This window comes from Schistocerca cancellata, chromosome 5, assembly GCF_023864275.1.
Source record: "Schistocerca cancellata isolate TAMUIC-IGC-003103 chromosome 5, iqSchCanc2.1, whole genome shotgun sequence".
NCBI lineage: Eukaryota > Metazoa > Arthropoda > Insecta > Orthoptera > Acrididae > Schistocerca > Schistocerca cancellata.
In genome coordinates, this window is record NC_064630.1 from 584898139 (window position 1) to 584923037 (window position 24899).

Genomic DNA, 24899 nt, shown 5'->3' on the forward strand with positions numbered 1-24899 from the left:
TGTTTTGGGTTTTGAGCAGTGAGCATGTAGCTGCTCCTTTGTGTTGTAAGTATTGCTTGCCTTTGTAATAATATCTTAATTTTGTTTTGAAAGTATAATAAATGTGTTTAAAAAACATAATACAAGTTTGATTTTTTAATTTTAACTTTTCCGAAGTTAAAATTCTTTACAGTCACTGAGAACTCAGGACTTCATCTGCAACAGATCTGCAAAAAGGATGAGTACACAAAAACCCCAATATAAATGCTTAACGTAAGAATAGTTATGTTTTATAGTTATGTTATAGCTAGCAGAGCCCTGAGTAGCCACATGTGCCTACTGTGTATAAGATAGTGCATGCTGAGTATTGACAGAGTTTGTCAAAGATTATCAGTGCTAGTCACAGTTGCATGAGTGCTTGTACAGCAGGCCATGTGTCTGGCACAGCCTCATGAGGGCTTGTTCACAGCCATGTGGATTTCACGTGACTGCACTCATTTCCACGTGGGCTTCAAATTTGCAGTGTGTGCATGCATAATGCACTTCACTTCACAGAGTGCTAGGCAAAATTTATGTGAATGGTGAATAAAGACTACAGACATAAATTATTATTTGTTATTCATGAATAACAAATATTATTTGAAACAGGATTTATTTACACAAACAAAAACATTCATCATCTGTAAATAAATGGTGTTCAGAACAAAATATAAATCTGAAATGCAGTGCCATTTATTGCAACAGTTCTTTATAATTTATTAAAGGTATGCACTTTTTGTTTCTTTTAGATTAGTGTTCACTACAACTGTTTTTTTTTATTTTTTTTTTTCATTTCATTTTACTAATTTTTTTAACATTTCTCCAGAAATGTCTGATTTTTGCAGATTTTCCAGTGTGACACAGATGTGGTCTGCACCCATATAATGCACTTCTTAATTTGTCTTTAATCATAGTAATGATATATGACTTTCAGCTCACAATCTTCATCTGCAAAAATTGAGAAAACATCAGTTCTGCTGCAGGTTTTGGCAAATAATTCATTGTGATTCCACTTTAAATTCAATTGCTCACCATAATATGATTGAAAACTCATGATCCAATTTCGTACACATCTCTTTGGCTATTACACTGTCCAGTCACATTTACATGAGCCTGAGTAACCATATTTTGCAGTGTGGATGTTCAGGAAGAGAGTCAATGATATTCTGGAAGGTACTGACAGTGACGTATAATCATGCCAACTCCAGTGCTGTGCCCATCTGTACTAGTTTTCTTAGCTGAGTATCCAGCCCAACTGAGGTAGTCCCACAGATTCTTGACTGGGCATGAATACGGGAAATCTGATGGAATTATTGTCCATTTGCTCAGTAGTCAGAAAATAAGGGATTTTTTCCAAAACTGTGAACCCAATGGAACTTCCACATCCATCTTGGAAGTTACATGTGACAAAATGATTTCTGCTTTTGGTTGATTGGTTTATTGGGGGAGGAGGGTGTGTGAGGAACCAAACAACAGGGTCATCAGTTCCTCGATCCAAGACTGGTGTATGCAGAAGTAGAGACATCCTCCCACCTATGCACAGACTTATGCAGTCAGTTAGTGAGGAGAACACCATTTTGGCATGTAATCCAAAATAAGGTGCAACTTGACTTAGCATTGTCGTCATTGTTATGGTTGAAAGATGTTACAAGTAACAGAGAAACTCATAGCACCAACTGGTCATTGAACAGTAAGCCTTTAGTTTCATAGTCTCGAACGTAAGCCACTGAGCCACCAAGGGACATTTGTGGACAAACCATTAATAATTTATTTATCAAACAAAAACTGCACTGAACCATGGGAACAAATACTAATTCTGTACAAGAAGTAAACAAAGAAACTATTGTGGCATTATATGTTATACATTATTAAAGTTAGTGATAATTAATTGGTGAATAAATTTGTTTTAAATGATCTATTTATTTTAAGTATTATCCAGATAGAGATTTATTCAAATAACACCCATCTCTTTTCACCACTACACCTTATGCTTCCTTTCTCTCTCCATTCATATTATCAATTATAACAAGACTTCTTAGTTCATTTGCTCAGTTCACTTAAAGACCTGTTGTGCAGTTGGACTGAAGTTCTTTTTGTTAATTACAAACAGAGTTAGCTATTATAGTCCATTGTCATGCTCTTCAATTAAAATCTCATTATTTATTCTGTTCAAAATGTATCTCAATGTCCAGGTGATTTTAATAGCTGACTGAAATCAAGCATTATTTCATCAGCTATTCTTTTACATGCATATATATTTCCACAGCTAAAACAGTGATCTTCAATAATATTCAACTAAAAATAAATTCTAATAGTAAATGCATTTGATTGGTTTCTGGCACCATTAATGAGGCTACACTGTGATGAAGCTGTGTAGAGTCTATGTTGCCTTATCCTGGTGGCAGGACACTACAGCTGTTGCACATCACTTGATGAGTCACAAAAGCATGATACCTAGTGAGTGAACTGCTAGGCATGTGCTTTCACACGCATGCGTGAGTGATGTAGATGAGCATTAGTCATGTGGATTCACCATCCAGATCCAGTGCTTTTTTAGCTACTGTGTGGTTGTTGTTGTTGTTGTTGTTGTTGTGGTCTTCAGTCCTGAGACTGGTTTGATGCAGCTCTCCATGCTACTCTATCCTGTGCAAGCTTCTTCATCTCCCAGTACCTACTGCAACCTACATCCTTCTGAATCTGCTTAGTGTATTCATCTCTTGGTCTCCCTCTATGATTTTTACCCTCCACGCTGCCCTCCAATACTAAATTGGTGATTCCTTGATGCCTCAGAACATGTCCTACCAACCGATCCCTTCTTCTGGTCAAGTTGTGCCACAAACTTCTCTTCTCCCCAATCCTATTCAATACTTCCTCATTAGTTATGTGATCTACCCATCTAATCTTCAGCATTCTTCTGTAGCACCACATTTCAAAAGCTTCTATTCTCTTCTTGTCCAAACTATTTATCGTCCATGTTTCACTTCCATACATGGCTACACTCCATACAAATACTTTCAGAAATGACTTCCTGACGCTTAAATGTATACTCAATGTTAACAAATTTCTCTTCTTCAGAAACACTTTCCTTGCCATTGCCAGTCTACATTTTATATCCTCTCTACTTCGACCATCATCGGTTCTTTTCCTCCCCAAATAGCAAAACTCCTTTACTACTTTAAGTGTCTCATTTCCTAACATAATACCCTCAACATCACCCGACTTAATTCGACTACATTCCATTATCCTCGTTTTGCTTTTGTTGATGTTCATCTTATATCCTCCCTTCAAGACACCATCCATTCCGCTCAACTACTCTTCCAAGTCCTTTGCTGTATCTGACAGAATTACAATGTCATTGGCGAACCTCAAAGTTTTTATTTCTTCTCCATGGATTTTAATACCTACTCTGAATTTTTCTTTTGTTTCCTTTACTGCTTGCTCAATATACAAATTGAATAACATCGGGGAGAGGCTACAACCCTGTCTTACTCCCTTTCCAACCTCTGCTTCCCTTTCATGTCCCTCGACTCTTATAACTGCCATCTTGTTTCTGTACAAATTGTAAATAGCCTTTCGCTCCCTGTGTTTTACCCCTGCCACCTTTAGAATTTGAAAGAGAGTATTCCAGTCAACATTTTCAAAAGCTTTCTCTAAGTCTACAAATGCTAGAAACGTAGGTTTGCCTTTCCTTAATCTTTCTTCTAAGATAAGTCGTAAGGTCAGTATTGCCTCATGTGTTCCAGTATTTCTACGGAATCCAAACTGATCTTCCCCGAGGTCGGCTTCTACTAGTTTTTCCATTTGTCTGTAAAGAATTCGTGTTAGTATTTTGCAGCTGTGGCTTATTAAACTGATAGTTCGGTAATTTTCACATCTGTCAACACCTGCTTTCTTTGGGATTGGAATTATTATATTCTTCTTGAAGTCTGAGGGTATTTCGCCTGTTTCATACATCTTGCTCACCAGATGGTAGAGTTTTGTCAGGACTGGCTCTCCCAAGGCTGTCAGTAGTTCCAATGGAATGTTGTCTAATCCGGGGAGGCCTTGTTTCAACTCAGGTCTTTCAGTGCTCTGTCAAACCCTTCACGCAGTATCGTATCTCCCATTTCATCTTCATCTACATCCTCTTCCATTTCCATAATATTGTCCGCCAGAACATCGCCCCTGTATAGACCCTCTATATACTCCTTCCACCTTACTGCTTTCCCTTCTTAGCTTAGAACTGGGTTTCCATCTGAGCTCTTGATGTTCATGCAAGTTGTTCTCTTATCTCCAAAGGTCTCTTTAATTTTCCTTTAGGCAGTATCTATCTTACCCCTAGTGAGATAAGCCTCTACATCCTTACATTTGTCCTCTAGTCATCCCTGCTTAGCCATTTTGCACTTCCTGTTGATCTCATTTTTGAGACGTTTGTATTCCTTTTTGCCTGCTTCATTTACTGCATTTTTATATTTTCTCCTCTCATCAATTAAATTCAATATTTCTTCTGTTACCCAGGGATTTCTACTAGCCCTCGTCTTTTTACCTACTTGATCTTCTGCTGCCTTCACTACTTCATCCCTCAAAGCTACCCATTCTTCTTCTACTGTATTTCTTTCCCCCATTCCTGTCAATTGTTCCCTTATGCTCTCCCTGAAACTCTGTACAACCTCTGGTTCTTTCAGTTTATCCAGCTCCCATCTCCTTAAATTCCCACCTTTTTGCAGTTTCTTCAGTTTTAATCTACAGATCATAACCAATAGATTGTGGTCAGAGTCCACATCTGCCCCTGGAAATGTCTTACAATTTAAAACCTGGTTCCTAAATCTCTGTCTTACCATTACACAATCTATCTGATACCTTTTAGTACCTCCAGGGTTCTTCCATGTATACAACCTTCTATCATGATTCTTAAACCAAGTGTTAGTTATGATTAAGCTGTGCTCTGTGCAAAATTCTACCAGGCGGCTTCCTCTTTCATTTCTTAGCCCCAGTCCATATTCACCTACTACGTTTCCTTCTCTACCTTTTCCTACACTCGAATTCCAGTCACCCATGACTATTAAATTTTCATCTCCCTTCACTATCTGAATAACTTCTTTTATATCATCATACATTTCTTCAATTTCTTCATCATCTGCAGAGCTAGTTGGCATATAAACTTGTACTACTGTAGTAGGCATGGGCTTCATATCTATCTTGGCCACAATAATGCATTCACTATGCTGTTTGTAGTAGCTAACCCGCATTCCTATTTTCCTATTCATTATTAAACCTACTCCTGCTTTACCCCTATTTGACTTTGTGTTTATAACCCTGTAGTCACCTGACCAGAAGTCGTGTTCCTCCTGCCACCAAACTTCAATAATTCCCACTATATCTAACTTTAACATATCCATTTCCCTTTTTAAATTTTCTAACCTACCTGCCCGATTAAGAGGTCTGACATTCCATGCTCCGATTCGTAGAACGCCAGTTTTCTTTCTCCTGATAACGTCATCCTCTTGAGTAGTCCCCACCCAGAGATCCGAATGGGGGACTATTTTACCTCCGGAATATTTTACCCAAGAGGACGCCATCATCATTTAATCACACAGTAAAGCCGCATGCCCTCGGGAAAAATTACGGCCGTAGTTTCCCCTTGCTTTCAGCCGTTTGCAGTACCAGCACAGCAAGGCCATTTTGGTTATTGTTACAAGGCCAGATCAGTCAATCATCCAGACTGTTGCCCTTGCAACTACTGAAAAGGCTGCTGCCCCTCTTCAGGAACCACATGTTTGTCTGGCCTCTCAACAGATACCCCTCCGTTGTGGTTGTACCTATGGTATGGATCGCTGAGGCACACAAGCCTCCCCACCAATGGCAAGGTCCATGGTTCATTGGGGGGGGGGGGGGGGGGGGGGACTGTGTGGTATCAGTATTTGAAAACTGTGTGGTATATTTTCAAATACTGATACTGAAACATTAACTTCCAAGAGGCTGCAAAATATCAGTAAATAATTATGTATCACAACATCTTCATAAATATCATATTGACCCAGTGCAAGATGACCTTGTCTGTAAGACAACAATTTTTGTAAGGAGCTCTGGGGGAATATTGTATCTTTAACTCATTACATCTAATCAAAATTACAAACTTTATTACTGATATAAAATATTTGCCTAACTAACATTGTGTCTATTATAAACTTATGCCACTGATTACTTAAATTTTAATAATACAAGGAGAAATAAAATATATGAAATGAAATGGTTTATATTAATTGTTATCTATGCTTCCTCATTTTATTACTATCTAAGCTACTAGTCTGTGGTAACATTGTTTTTAATAATAATCATCCTCACTATATTTGGAAGCTTACTAGTATTTCTTCCTTCCTGACACTCCTCTCATAGTATGACATCTTTTGAGCCATCCGCCAAACTTGCAATACTTTTTGAATACTTCCATAACAGATTCGCTGGAGATTCTGCCCCAGGCAGTAAAGATCCACTGTCCTGGCATGTATATTGAGGGTTTCTTTGAGATCACTCCCTGGAGTGAGAATATGGACTCTTTGAAGAAGTCACTCACTGTAATACTGTCATGGATGAACCTTAAAAGATCTTTTCACAACACCATCAATTATTTCAAGTAGTGTGAGGTACTGACACCAGTAATTATTATCAGGTTTGTCATGTTCTTTGCTGTCAGATTATTAACTTACTGGCTGAGGTGTCCCTTGAAAAGACCTAGCACCAATCATTTCCTTCTGTTAAGCAAGGAGCATGGTGATGTGTCCCAAATGACCAACCAGTATATCATCAGGTCATTTGTAATCATCCCTTTTCTCAGAATCTAAAAATAAAAGGGAATTTTTCATTTGGCATCATTTTCCTGTGAAGAATCACATATGGTGGCTGCCTCCTTCCATATGCTAGTGCATTACTGTTACTCTTGCCTTTTCATTGTCAAAACTTCTTATAGGAACACTTTTAATGCCCTTTACAAAAACAGTAATATTTGATGGCACATCAAAGTAAACGAATGTCTGATTGCATTCAAACTAGCAGACGTTATTCATTGCCTCCAGTTTTCTGAGTGGCTGTTCACTAAGATAAAAATGAATGATGTGGGCATGGATCTGTTCTTTATCTATGATGAAGTCTGATTTCACCTGAGTGGTTATGTCAGCTCACAGATTCACAGGGTCTGGGCAGTGCAGATTCTGCACAACTTCCATGAAATCCCATTACTTGATCAGAAGATTAGGGTTTGGTGCCTGCATGCCACAGTAATGCTCCCATCTGCTTTCATCAGATGCTGACTTTGATGCATTACATTGCCAATATTTAGAAACCATTTGTGGCAACATTAATGGAAGAGGAAAAGGCCTACAGTTACTTCCAACAGGATGGAGCAACTGCCCATACATCTGGTCAAACCCTGGAGCACATTTACATAATCATCATGCCTGATGATGTTATTCAAAGGGTCAGCCCCTCAGGTCAAAAAGCCAACTAATGGTTTATCACACTCAATGATGTTATTCCCTACAACACAGGAAGAAGTCTAAAAAAGCAGTCAGCAAACTGAAAAACAAAAACTCAGCTGGTCTGGATGAAGTCCCCATTTTTATAATTAAGGACTGCATCAAGAGCATACTTCCACCTTTAGTTGATATTATAAATCAATCTTTCATCCAGGGCTACTTTCCAGACTATTTAAAATATGCTAAATTACTACCTCTCTCCAAAAAAGGTGATGCAGGAAAAATTGAAAATTATAGGCCAGTTTCTCTACTCTCATGTTTTGCAAAAATATTAGAAACTATTATGAAAGATAGGCTAATGAATTATTTAAATAAATACAACTTAGTGTCTGTTGACTAGTTTGGATTTCGATCAGGGAAAAGCACAGAATCAGCAACAGCACACCTCACAAAACACATTCTAGAAGCATCAGATAAAGAGAAATACACAACAGGTATATTTCTTGATCTAACTAAAGTGTTTGATATGGTAGACCACAACATATTGTTAAATAATTTAGATGAATTGGGAATAAGGGGACTTGTGAAAAATCAGTTCCAGTCATATCCAAAAAATAGAAGACAGATAACTGAAATCTCACATATTGCAAGTTGCTGAAACTATATTGTAAAGTATATTTCAGACCCAAATTATGAAAATATAGGTGTCTCACAGGGTAGTGTCCTTGGCCCAATACTATTCCTCATTTACCAAGGGTGGCAGGAGGGCTCACTGCCTTGAACATTTCCAAAAGCTGGAAATTGTAACTGTCCCCTGTGAATACATTTTTCAAATTATATGTATGTAAAAAAAAAAAAAAAATATATATATATATTGACTGCTATGTTAAAAATTCCTTAGTACACAGCTATGAAATTAGAAACCAATACAATTTGCATCTGGAGAGGAGAAATAAAGTTAAAACTCAGCAGAGCTTGTTGTACAATGCCGTTAAATTATCTAATAAATTGCCCCAAAATATAAAAGATATTGACACAACTGGACAGTTCAAAGCAAAACTAAAAAAAAATTTTATTAAAGAAAAGTTATTATGCAGTAATGGACTGTCTAAATTAAAACATGTAGTGTAATTAAAGTAGCCTGCATTGTAATACATAAAGAAATAAATATAATATGAAATCGAGAATTGTACAGTACTATAAGAAAACTGCAAAAGGATGTAAAACTAATGTAAGATACCTTAAAAATGTGTGTAAATATTAATTTTATGTGTATAAGTTGTAGGTATATTGTATTTTATATGATTTTGCTGACGAAATCCACACAATGTAAATTGTTATTTGGATTAATAAAGAAATCAATCAATCAGTCTGGTCGCAGCTCCAGCTGGCCACCCAGATCCCTGATGTCAGTGTGCAGGCCCCCAAGTCTAAGGTGTAAGGCAACAATCCTCATAGTCTTCCAAAACTACAGCAGAACATTGTGGATGAGATTCCAGCAATTCCAGTGTCCAGATCTGATCCAACTTCAGCAACTTGCTGACCAGGACCCAAAAGTCCTGGTCACTTTTAACATCTGCTGTAGTCAGGTTAGTACTGTATTTGCTTTCCTCTGCTTTGTTTCTTTGTGCCTTGGACCTATCTTTTCCAGGCCACTTTTATTTGCCCCATCCTGTATGATGGTGACATGCAAGTAGTTTTTCATCATACATCTTGAAAAGTCACTGAGATAGAGTTTTTCTGCGTGATAATGTAAGCTCCGGCCATCCTCATGCACCAGCCAGTATTTGCTTTGAGTTCCATGATGCATGCAGTTGGAAAATACTTCATCTCCAGAGGCTTCATGCAGATAGTTTCTTGAATAATCAGCAAGCCTTAATTTTGTTTTTCTTGCCCATATTGAATGACCTGCTGCTCCAATTCATGAAACCTTCCATGCATTGGTCCCTCCTTCTGTAACTTATTCTTTATCTGGTGCTACCTAATGATGTTCACTTTTATGACTCCAAATTTTCTTACTGCTGTACAACTGTTGGTGGCCTCTGCTTCATGAATCAATAATAAATTTAAATTAACACTCTGTAGTCTGCATGAACCAACTACAAACTCATAGGTCCTTGTTTTCCAATAAGTCACTACTGTAATTGATATCTGTTATCAGTTGCTAAAATTTATATTTCTTAGAGTATTGACAAAATAAGCAAACTGAATGACAACAATACATCATCGTCTCATATGCCTTTACAGCTGAAATCAGCAGAGATCATACAACTTTAGATTGACACTGTAGCCAGCCTTGAAAACAAACAATCTATAGAGCAACAGCAGCTTTAGTGACAATGTTGAGGCTAATGTTTCATTTGTTGTGCTGTTTTTCAAGTGTTCCCTATAAACATATTTTTATTTTCCTTAATTTGTCTCCTGGGCTAAAGTCTATATCAGGGCTACCATCAGTCATGTAGGTGCAGGTTGGTAATGCATCAGTTGCACATGGGCAGTGGGATGATACTTCCACCTAACCAGTGAGAGATGAGAAAAGTGGAAACATATTTCTATATACAAGCAGCAATGAAATTTACAATCTTGGTTGTCACAAATATTTGGCTGTTTCTTTGGGGTGGTTTGCAATTTCAGAGGTGGAGGTTAGGGTGGGATCTATTATCATAGCTTAAATTGCTGTGAATCACTCATCTGCAAACATAATCTGGTTTGTCACAAATATTTGGTTGGTTGTCATAAATATTTGGCTCTTTCTTCTGAATATGTTGTCATTCCTAAGACTGTGGTTAAGTGCAACATGAGAAAATGGCTGTTTTTTTCTGAATGCACAGAAGGTTTTATGTCTACTAAGGAATGTGACAGTATTTTTTCATGTCTTACTTCCAAACATTGCATTTGATTCTTGCTTTCCTATTGGCTGCATGGAACCAGAAACTGACAGATACACCTCCTTTAGTTGCTCTCATATCTTATGGTGACTGTTGACAACATTGCTACAAAAACATTTCAGTGTGCTATTGGCCCCTATCTAGACTTTTAAATGTGTACTATTGCTAAAATTCAGTCATAACCACAAATGGATTCAGTCAAACTGCCGTATAAAAATGTTAGATGTTCATAGAAAGCCAAGGTACATGGTACACATTCCTATTGTTGTCAGCACAATGAAATTCACTGCCCACTCAGTACACCCCTCCCCACCCACCACTCCCCTCCCCACATTCTTAGTAATTCTTAACCTAGCTGGCATCACTGATCCCTTTCCAGCCCTTCTGAATTCTTCAAAATAAATCTGACCTTGCTGTATGTGACCTCAGTTGCCAAAGTATCATCTGCGAAAGTAAAATGACCCTTATTTTTTGGGTAATGAGTTTGGGAAAAAGACTTGTTGGGTAAATAAGACAATTAAAAAAAGGTTTTTCATAAGCTTGATGGAATAATAGTATATAATGTTGGTAAACCTGTTCAACTTGTAACCATTCACATTCCATATTCCTGAGCGCTCTCCTTGAAGATGGTAGGTATGGAACATGATATGTGAAAGTATGAATGAATGTCAGTCCACACTGTAGAATCATGCTACATTTAACTAATTGTGACAGTTTAAGAAATCAAGATTAATAATTTTGATAACAGTTGTTCATAACAAAGCATGTTACTGAATAATATCCAGCTGATATGATGTAAGAACATTTTGTACTTCAGTTAAATTAACAACATAGCTGTGCAGAACTTAAGGATGAAAGTATCTTTCAAAAGAAGTGTCACTGGCAGGTAAAATAGCTCAGTGAAACTAGAATCATACTTAGAAAGAACTGATACAATACAGAATGTAACTGAATAAAGTGCACAATAAGACAATCAGAAATAACATATTTATTCAAGGACAATAATTACACTATAGTCACTGTGATCTGTGATGATCCCCACAACATTACAAAAGGCAGAACATGGCTCTTAATAGGTTGTGTGATCACCATGGATGGCAATATGTACCACGAAATGTGCTCCAGTGTTGGCCACAATGTTGGTAAGGAGTTCTTGTGGTAAACCAGATCAGTTGACAATTGCTGGGGGGACGGGGGTTGCAGGTATGTCTGTTTGGTGAATATACTCTCATTTAATGAGCTCTTCCAACTGCATTATTCAGTGCAGTGCCACATTGTCACCAATAAGAATGAAGTCAGGGCCAAATGTAGGTCTGAAAAAAATGCATGTGGGTAAGGAGTAACGTGTCACATGAGATGTTTTTATTTTCCCACCTCCGCGTTGCAAATGTTTTGACTTTTGAGTGAAATGCCCAATCGATGTGCTGTTGTTTTCACGTCAATTCTACCAACAGTGAGAGTTGTTTAGTTCTTGGGGTATTGTAAAATTCCTAGATTCGTCTCGTCGCTGTGCAGCCCATGAAAAGGATTGCGGAAGACTCCCAAATAAATTCCAAAGTACAGTGCAGTTTTAACACCAATATTTTTCCAGGACTCTGGTGTTCGAGCCTGGTGAACTGTACCGGTTACACCACATGTACCCAAAGTTGACATCAAACGACACAGAGTTCACAACAATCAACAAACGAGTGAGCCTACAATACATTTGCTCGCAACCCTAGCCAAAAAATGAGTGCCCCAAGGCACCTGCGTGACCTCTATTTATACTTTTGTTAACAATTACCTGCAATGAAAATTACAATTTTATGTAAAATCACAATTAAAAGTTAAACCGAATATGAGATACACATTGCTAAAAATTTACAATCACAGTGCTGAACAAGGTGAACCTATTTTCAATTTAGTTATGAGTTAATACAACATTTTCTGACTAATTATGTTACAGGTATCAATTACATTTCTAAATTTGTTTATAACAAATCAACTAGTGCTGAATTTTAGTGCTAACATATATCAGAGATTCAATTAACATGCTTTATTTATATGTTCTATTTAAATTGTTGTAGTAATTTTATAATGATAGGTTTACTGGTACATCCTGACCATGTGCTGCATTTCTTTCGATTAGTTACAGTATTAATTTCACATTTATATTATGTTTCTCACATAAGAACAATGTTAATCAGCAAAGCATCGTTTTTGAATTATATATATTCTGAAATAGTGGTTATTTTTGTATGTAATTTGGAAACCGGTCACTTTACAATTGGGCAGTTAGGACTGGTGTTTATCTTTAATGCTCTCCGAGGGGTTCTGATCGGTAGCAATGAGATACAGTAATATTTCAATCCCCGCGAAGAGTTTTGCCTAGCCTGATAGACAAAACTCTTCTCATGGAAATATTAGTGTGGTTGATGTGATACAGTTGGACAAAATAACACAAACTGCATATATCTTAAAAGGTACAAAATTGAACCATGAAACTTTACATACAGATAAATTTTCCAAATAGCTACAAACAAGAATTGGAAATATGAGATTACAAAGAAATTTCCAAACTTTTACAAAATAAATATTTACATCAAATTTTCTGAAAGAATGTTTTTCCGAAACTATCACTTCTAGAGCGTCCTCGTTTTTGTCACTTCTAGTGTGTCCATTAATTTTCCCTCCTTCAAACACTCAGACACAACTAAGCTAACAAATCATAAATTTGATTGGATTAATTACGTTGCACTTTTAAATTTCCATATGACATGTTCTAGAATAATATTCTCATATAAAAGACAGAAGAATAAAATTTATCCTAGCAGTTGCAATACCATAAAATATTTTACAAATTTTATCAAACATGAATATTCAAAATTATATTTGTATATTTTTATTGTGACAATATAGAAACTGTTCATTTATATCCAATCCGGGTTGTTGTCACAAGTATCTGAATATACTATGTATAGTCAATATTTCTTGGCTTTGTACATCAAATGCAATAACGTTTCAAAATGTTTACCAGACATCCAGAAAATCAGATCAAATTAACACTGAGAAACAGCTTTAAGATTTTATAAATTGTGACAAAATAAGTATTACGTCAATAAAATTCCTGAAAGTGGCAAGATACACTCTAGAAGTGACAAAAACGAGGATGCTCTAGAAGTGATAGTTTCGGAAAAACATTCTTTCAGAAAATTTTATGTAAGTGAAAATGTAATTGTGCTACAGTTAGCAACCGTGCAGTAAGGAGATTTTGTAAAAGAAAAAAAATCCAGAACCTTGTCACATTGCATCTTATATTTCATTTCGTCAAAGTCTTCAATCCGTCTATTAAAGTTGTCATTTCCTACCCCTCAATACCAAACTAGTCTCCAGATTGTGTCTTGTGAGATGTGACTAATGTAAAATAATAGTTTTTCAATGTGATTTGTGTGGTATGCATTGTCATAGTTGTTCAGAATAACTCTCCAGTTTAATTTCACATCAGCATTTCCTTCAATAAAAATGTATAAGAGTTCTACTTCATGTGATTCATTTGATTCATTAGTTCCGTTATGTGTGACTGCACAGTACCAACATCATCATAATCATCTCAATTAAACGAATCATCAAAACCATTAATAAATGAGGGTTGAATACCACCAACCAACTCAGCAGCATTGCATATCATATAACCTAAACCTATCATCACCATCATCATCATCATCATCATCATCATCATCATCATCATCATCCAAATACCCCTGCGAAAATGCAAGCCAAAATAAAATCATCTTCCATCAATAAACCGTAAACATCAATTCATGTGAATCAGAAACTGGAATGAGTCTGCAACCTCAAATCCTTAATACAAATGCAAATCACATCACTTACCTTATTTCAAGACAATCCTCAATAATTCATAGCAATTTCAACATCTCTCTCATGTGTACATAACTGAGTGAAACATGTATATAGTATATCATGGTGATAATCCCTTCTTAACAGCATAAATCACTTCAACCCTTTCATAAATCATAACGTCTTTCAACATCTCATGTGGTCTTATATATAGTAACACATTAATTCAGTTGTCAATCGTATAATGGTATGAGAAGCAGAACATAGTAATTCCTTCCTTGTGGATAACCTATATAAGATAAAAACAGTGAAAAGATGTATATAGTTCTTCTTAACTGCACAAATGTACCATAAAATCTTTGAGTATGTATTAATAAGCTTAGTGTATCTTCACACAATCCACCTTTCATTTCTGCATAAGCTGATATAAATACAGTATGGTCTGTTGTCTGTAAAGATGTGTAACTGTTCCTCACTAGAAAATACATATTGGTTTTTCCTGGCAAATCATAGTCCTCACATATCAGTAATAGCCACAATCGGTAGGATGTAAATGTCAAATTATCAATACATCTGATGATGCAGATTACTCAATCAAAACAAAATGTATCTCATACTACAAATTAAATCACATGAAAATATCTTACATAACAAATATAAGCAAACATAGGTACAAAAAATGTATGTATTGTTGGAAGTTTGTGTGTCAGAAAGGTATCGTAGAATGTGGCATCAGTGTTTTTGAGAAGAAAATGTCACATTAACTGGGGCACCTTGCATAAGCCACACGCATAGTACTCAAAGATTGTGTACCCCCCCTGAGGGATTGCAATTATTGCACATAAGGTTTCAACTGAGTGACATTTCTTAAACCAAATAGCTTTTTTGATCTGGGATAGATAAGTCGGTAGGCGTTTGGATGTGGTTTTTCATAAACTTCAAATGGACCAATGTAAATATCGAAAAATTTCGTGATCTCTCTATTGATTGCCTTGGATTTCTCATAACTTTTGGTTAAGACTAGATCACCTATATTGTACTGTGTAAACTTTCCTTTTGAATCATGTTTAAGCCTTCTCTTGGCACAGTGTGTTTCAATATTTTTCTTCACTATTTCCATTCTCTCGTTCGGTGTTAACTCATTACAGACAGGAAAATTGATGAATTCATACAAGATGTTTGGTGAGTGTTTGTTAAAATGGACTTCATAAGGCGTAAAGCCAGTTGTTGTATGTTGTAAGGTGTTCAAAACATCTTCAAAATCACATATGTAACTTGACCAATTTGTATGATCTTTAGAGCAGTAAGTTCTACAAAGCCTGCCTATTTCAAAAATATAGCGCACTGTTGGATTGCAAGACGGAGAATATACGGAAGTAAGAGCATGCTTAATGTCTTCATCTTTCATGAAATCTTTCCAAACATTAGATGTAAATTGGCTCCCATTGTCTGAAAGTATGGCTTTTGGTTTTCCAATCTGTGTGAAGTAATTATTACAGAAACAGTTTAAAATTTTCCTCCTTGTTGCCTTCTTTAGTGGATACAATTTTACTAGTTTAGTGAATAAGTCAACAACTACAAACAAATATGTATAACCCTCTTTAGTTCTCGGCAATTGACCTAATGAATCAATTCCTATCAGTTCCAATTTGCCTTTTGGCACAATACATTGTAAATAACCTTGGTATTTCTGATTTGTGACTTTTACTGTTTGACACTGATCACATTTTTGTATAACCTGTCTTACTCTTCTAAACATATTATTAAAATAGACATTTCCCTTAAGTTTGTCAGTGCATTTCATGATTCCACAGTGTCCATAGCTCTCATGTGTGTACTTAATTAAAACATCAACACATTGTATAGGCCAACAAACCTTCCACATGTCAGAGTCAGTGTTATGTCTCCTGAATAAAATACCTTTAAAGTTTCGATAATACATGCCAACCTTTTCATAACCTTTTTTACCAATAAGGCTTTTCACAAGTTTCAAATCATCATCCTGGTTCTGGTATCTCCTAAGCTGACTGCAAATGTTAGTAATTTCCTTTTCACCCTTAATCTCTCTTATGTACATTATTTTAAACACTTTGTTATCCAATAGTTCTTCTTCCTGACCACCCCCCCACAGGTAATCTAGACAAAGCATCAGCAATTATATTCTGATCCCCTTTTATATACTGAATGCTATAATCAAATTGTTGTAAAAATATGGCCCACCTGGTTAATCTACTATTGAAAAGTTTACAGTCTTGAATATAACATAGAGCTTTGTGAAAACTATGACTTTATGGCCTGCTAGATAGTTCCTGTATTTAGTGAAACCCCATACATTGGCAAGTAGTTCCTTCTCAGTCATTGTGTAATTACGTTCATGTTTCTACAGACCTCAGCTGGCAAAACTGATTGAAAGATGTTCTATTTTTCCATCAATTTCCTTCTGTTGAAACAAATGTACACCCAATCCGTAATCTGAACTATCTGTCATTAGGCAAAATGGTAGTGAAAGATCAGGTCTGTGGAGTAATTGACTGTTATTTAGTTGTTGTTTGATCTCATCGAATGCTGCTTGACACTGATCTGTCCATTCCCATATGGTGTTATTTTTTAATAGCTCTCTCAAACACGGTGCATTTAAAGCTTGGGTGCTGGCATACTTATGATAAAAATTACATAGACCATAAAATGACCTCAGCTGTTTCTTGTTCTTTGGACATGGAAACTGGACAATTGCAGAAATTTTATCATTGTCAGGTAGAATGCCTTCTCTGTTAATTATATGGCCTAAAAACTTCAAGTCTGATACTCCAAATTTGCATTTACTTAATTTAAGGGTCATACCGCCTTGTCTGAACTTATTGGCTAATTTGTACAAAGTATCAAGGTGTGCCTCCCAAGTTTTGCTGGTTATTAATATATCATCCACGTAAATAATTAGTTTTGATAGTAGTTCACTTCCAATCACATGATCGAAAGCTCGAATAAACTCAGCTACAGACACATTCAGCCCAAATGGAACAACACAATAATGAAAACATTTACCATTATATAAAAAGGCTCTGTACTGCCTTGAATCCTGTGCTAATGTGATTTGATGAAAACCTGACGTCAAATCCAGGCTAGAAAAATATTTTGTGTCATTGAATTTGTACAGGAGTTCCTCCATGGATTCAGGATGATCTGTTTCTCTTTCTATAAACTTATTCAGGTGACATGAATCCAATACCAGCCTAACACCACCATCCTTTTTTGAAATACAGACCATCGGGCTGTTATATGGACTGTGACTTCTCTCTATTATTCTCCATTTTTGCATTTTCTGGAGTTCCCTCTCCACTTTTTTCCTTTTACAGATGGGTACCCCATAAGGCTTAATGAAAAAGGGTTCATGTGGCTTTAACTCAAATGACATTCATAATCTTTGACCCTACCAGGTTGATCACAAAAAATGTTACAGTTTTCCCAGAGAAAATGTTCTAATTCCTGCTTTTCAGACTCAGTCAAGTCATTTGCTTCTTTTACCTTTTCTGATATGGTTAGGGAGTAACTATCATCAACCAAATTCTGGTTATTGTGATCCCTATTTTCCTCTTCCTCCATGTAATGGCTACACTCTGAATAAACCTTTTCCCTAATATGGTTACTACTGCTTGTACTTGAATTTAACTGGATTACTACTTTTCCTTGAATACTGGTCTTTGATTCAATGAACAGTAATTCTGAATTTTGCCAATCAAAACTCACCTTTGCTTTAACTATCCAGTCCATCCCTAAAACCATTTGCTCATTGAGGCCTGGAATAACTAAACAACCATGCTCAAAATTAATGTTGCCAACAGAAAATGTAATTAAAGCTTGTTTATTTATTAACTTACTAAACTTCCCAGTGGCACCTTTAATCCGTACACCTCTGATTGGAAATTCGATGTAACTTTCCGTGTCTTTTATCCTGTTCCTCAACTTGTCTGAGATACTACTAATGGGACTGCCAGTGTCAATCAAACAAAGACCTGACCAATTGTTGATGCTTATTTCTACGTAAGGGCTACCTAAGGTAATATTTGGGTCACTATTCACATTCTCTGCCAGCAAGTCACTTTCTAATTCAGATTTCAACTGCAATGATTGGAGGGGAGGAATAGAATGCGTTACCACAAGAACTTCTTACCAAACTTGTGGCCAGCATGGAAGCATGTTGTAGAGTATGCACTGCTGCCTTTGGTGATCACATACCCTATTAAGAACCATGTCCCATCTTTTGTGATGTCCAGGGTATAATGTTCTTAGGGGTTGTTTTACTCATCGTATCAGGCAATCTGTCACAGCGTAAGTCCTGGAGACAGTTACTGTAAAATTCCAACTTCAGAAAAGTTAAAATTAAAAATCATCTTGCATTATGTTATTTTAAATACATTTATTATATTTTCAAAACAAAGTTAAAGTATTATTACAAAGGCAAACAATACTTACAATACAAGAGGAGCAGTTACATGCTCACTGTTCAAAAATTAAAACAGACTGACCCTCTATGCCAACATGACAGTCACTATTTATAATTTCTAAACAATCCCGAACAATCCTCGGCATTGTTTAAAGTCAGTTTTTGAGTAATTAACAATTAAAATTTACAGATAAAAACTGAAAATACATATATAAATGTATGTCTGCTCAGAACAGTAAGTACACTACGATATTAGTACATGTCTGTTATTTCATTCGAGAATAAGCTCTCAAATAAGGAATTACAATAATACATTTATATTTCTTGTTAATTACTGGAGACTCCCTTCAAGGGAGTTATTCCCTTCATTTACAGAGCTTCTACACTTTGAACTGAAATAAATTAAACAGTTATTTTCTCAGTTATAAGTTTTTCTAGACAAGTTACATGTTTTGTTTACATGTGCGATCCTGAATTATACTGGGAATTGTTCATTTTAAAAGGCCCTTAATGGACTGTTACGTTTCAAGGGGAACATCATAAATCATTGTGACATAAGTATAGTTATTGTCTTTCAATGAAAGTGTCATTCCTGTTTGTCACATTGTGTATTCCTTTCAGTTGTTTTCTTCACTATACTGCAGCAATTCTTTCTATGTATGGTCCAAGGGTCATTGAGGTGTTTTACATACCAGTGTCACATCACTCAAAAGTTACTTTCTGCCTTGTGTTTTGGATTGCAGTTTCTATAGTAAAATGCAATTTTTATTTTCTGAACAAACAGTGTATATTTAAAAGATCTGTGTACTAGTATAAAAAGGAGCTATTAAGTATGTCATTATATAGCATTCCAACAAATCATATTGTTGTACTGAATGTGTTTAATAATATAGCTTCAAGCTAAACACCAACAATTTCATTAGAAATAATGAGTATACGGCAACTTGAACAATATTCTTCCAGATTATAAATTTGATAATATAAACCAATATTGTGTAGATTTGAATATAACAGAAAAGGTCTGGCAGAACATAAGTAATTTAGGAGTAAAATAGTCCACTCACCGAATAACAGGAGCAATGTACACACACACACACACACACACACACACTCACACCTTTGCCCCTATGTAGTGTCAACTGGATGAACAGTGCCACGTTTGCAGTTGGCAAGTGGAGTGGATGGGATGTGTGTTGGGTCAGTTGTGTAGAGATAGTGAGAGGGAGAGGGAGGGGGGGGGCAGTGTGGGTAGAAAGAGGGGTTGGAGTGGATAACTAGGTGCTCGGAGGGAGGCCACTGAATTGCTGGTCAGGCATATAGGATGGTGAAGTTGCAGGTGCACTGTTTAGGTATGAGATGCACAGGCGATGAAGCCAGTGGGGAGCACACAAGCTCAGAAAGCTAGTTTGTTTTCTTTTAGTGATTCAATTATTCTGCTATTCAGTGGGTGGTCTACCTTACACTTATCACTTGCAAGTTGTACTATAAGTGAAAATTTAAGAAAATCTAAAATTCATGAACTATGTCAATTGCAGCAAAACAGAAATTTCATCCTAAGACATTGTAAAAAGTCCCAGCTAATGTGACTTATTTTTAAACCTGACTTTGGTATCACTGTCGTCATCCTAGCAATTCCTCAAATTAAACCAGATAACGAGAGGATTGTGTTTGTGATCTACATTCCCACTAGATGAATTTCCGCTGCCCTCTCAGAAGAAATTTTGTGGTATCTAACCATCAAAAATAACATTTCAGACCACTTTTTGGATTAGCTGCCTATAGGACAGTATATAAAGTTTATTATTTAATTGTGTAAAGTTTTACAATAAAATTTATGAGAACAACAAGACGTTGTATCTATAATTAAATATGTTTACAGACAAAAGCAAGATAGGAAAATGAATGTAACAACTAGTCTAATTTTACTTTAACTCACACACAATATTTCCCACACAAGCAGCCTGGAAATGACAGTTTCAAATAATCTTACTGGATTATTGGTTTACACCTACATTTCAATTAATGAAGCTACTTATAAAGCAATGGAAACTCCAGGGAGGAATATCAACAATGTAGGAAAAGATAGATTGCTACTTATCATAATGAAGACACAGCAAGTTGCAGATGGGCAGAATTAAAAGACACTAACATATAGCTTTCAGCCACAGCCTTTGTCAGTAAAGAGAGAGAGAGAGACACACACAACACACACACACACACACACACACACACACACACACACACACACACACACACAAGCAAGCACACCTCATGCACCATGAGATCTGGATTTGGCGGTCATGTGTGTGTGTGGTGCACTTGCTTTTTGTGTGTGTGTGTGTGTGTGTGTGTGTGTGTGTGTGTGTGTGTGTGTGTGTGAATGTTTTGTGAGTGTCTTTCTGTACTGATGAAGGCTGTGACCGAAAGCTATATGTGAGTGTCTTTTAAGCTTGCCTGTCTGCAACTTGACGTGTCTCCATTATGGAAAGTGGCAATCTATCTTTTCCTACATTGCTGAGACTACTTATAACATCTTTACAATGTAGTTGTCTTGAAGTATTACTTTCAATTTTCTGCTAATCGAAAGTATCAAGGCTGTTTTCTTATATGGAGATTCAAAGGCTGTTTTTCACCAATTTAAGATTCTAAAATGATGTTTCTACACTGTTGTTTGTGACCATAAGTGACAACTACACTCTTGTATTGATCTCAGTGTCTGGGAAACAACCTATTACTTATTTCCTTTTCCAAAGGGAATGGATCTGTCTCTCATGACTAATTACTTTTTCTCTTTCCTTACCATCAATTTGCAACTCACAGTAAAAAGCTTAAAGTGAATCAGTCCATTTCCCAATTGATTGTCTTAAGAGAAATTCAAGAGACCAATACGCATAGTGCCACTTGCGTGCATGGCAAGACCCACCATAGAGGCTCTACACCATAGAACAATGAATACTCTTCTCTGTCATGTGACTACTCTAAACAGCCCAAAGATAACAAGTATGCAGCATATCCCACACAACACTACTGCAGATATGACAGAACAAACTATAAGGAAATTTCAGCTACGCATGTTGCATAATAGATCAGATTTGATTAACTAACTGACATGAAAACCCCAACATGAAAAACACTTCTGCGAGTGTTACTGTGTATGTAGATCTCAAACTTTAATGTGTCCCTAGTTTCAAGGATGACTTTGGATGGCAAGTGATAGTGTATTATCATTGTTTTATGGATCTGCAGATGACCATAAGCAAGAACTTCACAAAATCTGTCATACAGCATCACTTAGTTGAAACTTCTTCATTCTTTGTTTTATAAAATCTTTCCTTAGTTACTTCTGCTTTAAAATTCCTCTTTCTCTTTGTGACACTTAAGATGTACTTTTGGGTGGTCCATAGCAGACCAGTGTAGAAAACAGTTGTTATTCAACAACAATAACAGGTATAGCGATCTCAACAGTTGGTGTCTTGTATCATATAATGCTAAAATAGGGATGTTGACAAATTTTTGAAGTGAATTCCAATTGATGATAGTATAATTAGTTTGATAAAAAATTTTCATAAGTCCTTGTTCCAATTTTTCTTTAAAGTGCTTTTCATTATTTGACTTTGACTTTCCTGATAAAATTATCATGTACTTGCATGACCTCTCTATTTCATCATCAGTCAGGAAGCTACTTTTCAGGCATTATGGATCCTCCAAAACTGACAGCATAGTTAATAAAGGATATTGTGCCAGAGGTATAATTTTATTTAACAGAACTCTAAATTATTAATAAAAACAGTCACTGCAGTTCACAGTTGGTAGCAAAGCCATAAGAGTATCAATGGACAGATATTTTTCATTGACTACATACCAACTAGTTTGGAATTGAGTGTGCCTGAACTATCCAGTTCAATAATCAGAGCAGAAGAAGATTAATTATACCTTTTTAGTTTGAAATAGTTGTAAGATCTAAACTATTTTCTTGAGGAAATTAAGTTTTATCTGTTATACTATCAAAAAATCATAAGATACTGTGTTGTCCTTCTCTGTATATTTTAACTAATTTGCATCATGCCCAAAAACATGACATTATTTAAGGAAAATTATTTCCACCATGCAAATGAAATCAGGAATAAGTAAAATGTCATACTCCTTCTCCACAGCTAAAGATATACAACCGACGCTGCAATACATGTCTATGCTAATTTACAGAAGGACAAGCTATAAAACCTTCACTATATTTAGATAAGAATTTGAAGAATACAGTATGAAGTGTCTTAAATTAAGTGGTATTTTTTTATGCAGAAATACTTGGGTGACAATGTAATAACACGTGAAACACTTAATATTATAAGCTTAAAATTAACTTTGTTTGAAGCTTAATCACATACTTATCTTTCCACAGTCCATAGTAGTTTCAAAAATGGTGAAGGAAACAAAAGGCAAATTCAGTGCACCAGATAATAAAAGGATGGTCATTTTAATAGACAACATGAATATTGTAGATCCTGAACCACTTGGTGCACAGCCTCCTCTGGAACTTTTGAGATATTTCCTGGAGAATGAATTCTGGTAAGAAATGTCCTTTAAGGAAGCTCAGACAGTTAAACTTCATATCTTAAAAGTCATTTTTCTGTACTGATCTCATACTGGTGTCAAATCCTAAGTCTTGACCCATTACTGCAGTTTGATGCTTCCTCTTGCATTTTACCTCATTGTGTTATTTAGCCAGAGTAGTTGATGAAAAACCATGACCCTGCAGCATAATTGTTTGATTATCATCATCTAAAGTAGAGTTGGAATTAATAAATGAAAAGCTCTAGTTTTCTTTTGTTCTACAATATTACTTTTATTGTGTTGACTTGTTTTTGGCTTACAAGGCCACCTTCAGACATTTATTGACTATTGTCACCAAAGAAGTTATTTGTAATATATTCTGATCAATGAAGACATTAACAGGATGCAAGAGTTGGTGGTAGTCATAGCCATCCAAGGTAAATCACTTCAGCAACAAAGTGTGTGAGCATTGCTGTATGTAGGGATTGACAAATAATTTGTTAAAAGTGACCTTGTGCATCAACAGGAGTTTCACATACTGTAAGTTGAAAACTATAAAGATACAGGTATTTAGAAGACACAGAAACTGAACAGATGAACCAAAATGGATACAAACTAAATCACATTACTGAGGATATAATATAAAGAAAGATAGAGTGTTAATGTACTCAAAAATGGAATAAAGTTCCAGGTCAAAGACCTAAATGAGTACTGCACTGAGCAGCTCTTTAAGTGATATACTTTAGTAATAGATTTGGAAGTATGTAACAAAATGGTTACAACAGTGTACAGCCCAGAAAACCCAGTGTTTTAATCGTCATTGAGATGGTAGAGATGCTATTAAAGTACATAGTAGATATAACTAGAAAGTGATTGTACATGAAGATTTGAATATTAATTTCATCTTAAACAGTTCTGTTCAATGGCCTCTAGAGTTGCTGCTATTTATTTCACATGTGATATTGTTTGACAATCATAAGCATATCTGGTGAAAGCTTCCAAGTGACAGTAAACATAAATGCAACTCAGGGATAAGGTCTTAGGCATACTCCAGCTGGGTGACTGCTGAATACAAGGCAGAATGAACCAGTAGATGAGTATTTCCTTTCTTCCCTCCCAAACAAAGAAGACTGTGCCAAGCATAGTTAGTTGTATTTTGAATGTTTTTCTCCCTCCTCTATCTAAGGAAGAAATGAGCTCCCATAAATGATAAAAGCCTATCTATAAAATGCAGTGTAAATGTATCATATGCTTTTACTGTATCATAATAATATGTTATGTAATTAATTTCTATATGTCATGTGAATGAAGATAAGTTAAAACTAACAAACAAACTGCAGTAACAGAACTGAGTTAATGAAAAATTTGTGATGTTTTAAAACTTAAGAAATCTATGTTCAGAGTATATGTGATGCATGGAATGTCAGCCATTTTCATTAACTGGGTTCTGTTACTACAGTTTGTTTGTTAGTTCTAACTTAACTTCGTTCACATGACATATTCAAATTAATTACACAGCTCATTGTTATGGTACAATACAAGCATATGATATATTTATACTTCATTTTTATCACTTATGGGAACTTCTTTCTTCCTTAGGTACAGGAGGGAGAAAAACATTTGAAATAGGACTAAAACATTACCCATTGTTGGCCTAACTATGGTTGGTGCTGCCTTCTTTGTTTGGGAGGGAAGAAAGGAAATACTCATCTACTG

General features: G+C 35.8%; 1 protein-coding gene across 1 annotated transcript in view; it reads left to right on the forward strand.

The window, feature by feature from the left end:
• The window catches only part of LOC126188698 (dynein axonemal heavy chain 12-like), a 72573-nt gene that overhangs the window by 36673 nt on the left and 11001 nt on the right, over window positions 1-24899 (forward strand). Inside the window, exon 3 of the mRNA XM_049930306.1 lies at window positions 23032-23198. Coding sequence (XP_049786263.1) covers window positions 23032-23198 — 167 coding nt within the window. The remainder of the gene's footprint in view (window positions 1-23031; window positions 23199-24899) is intronic.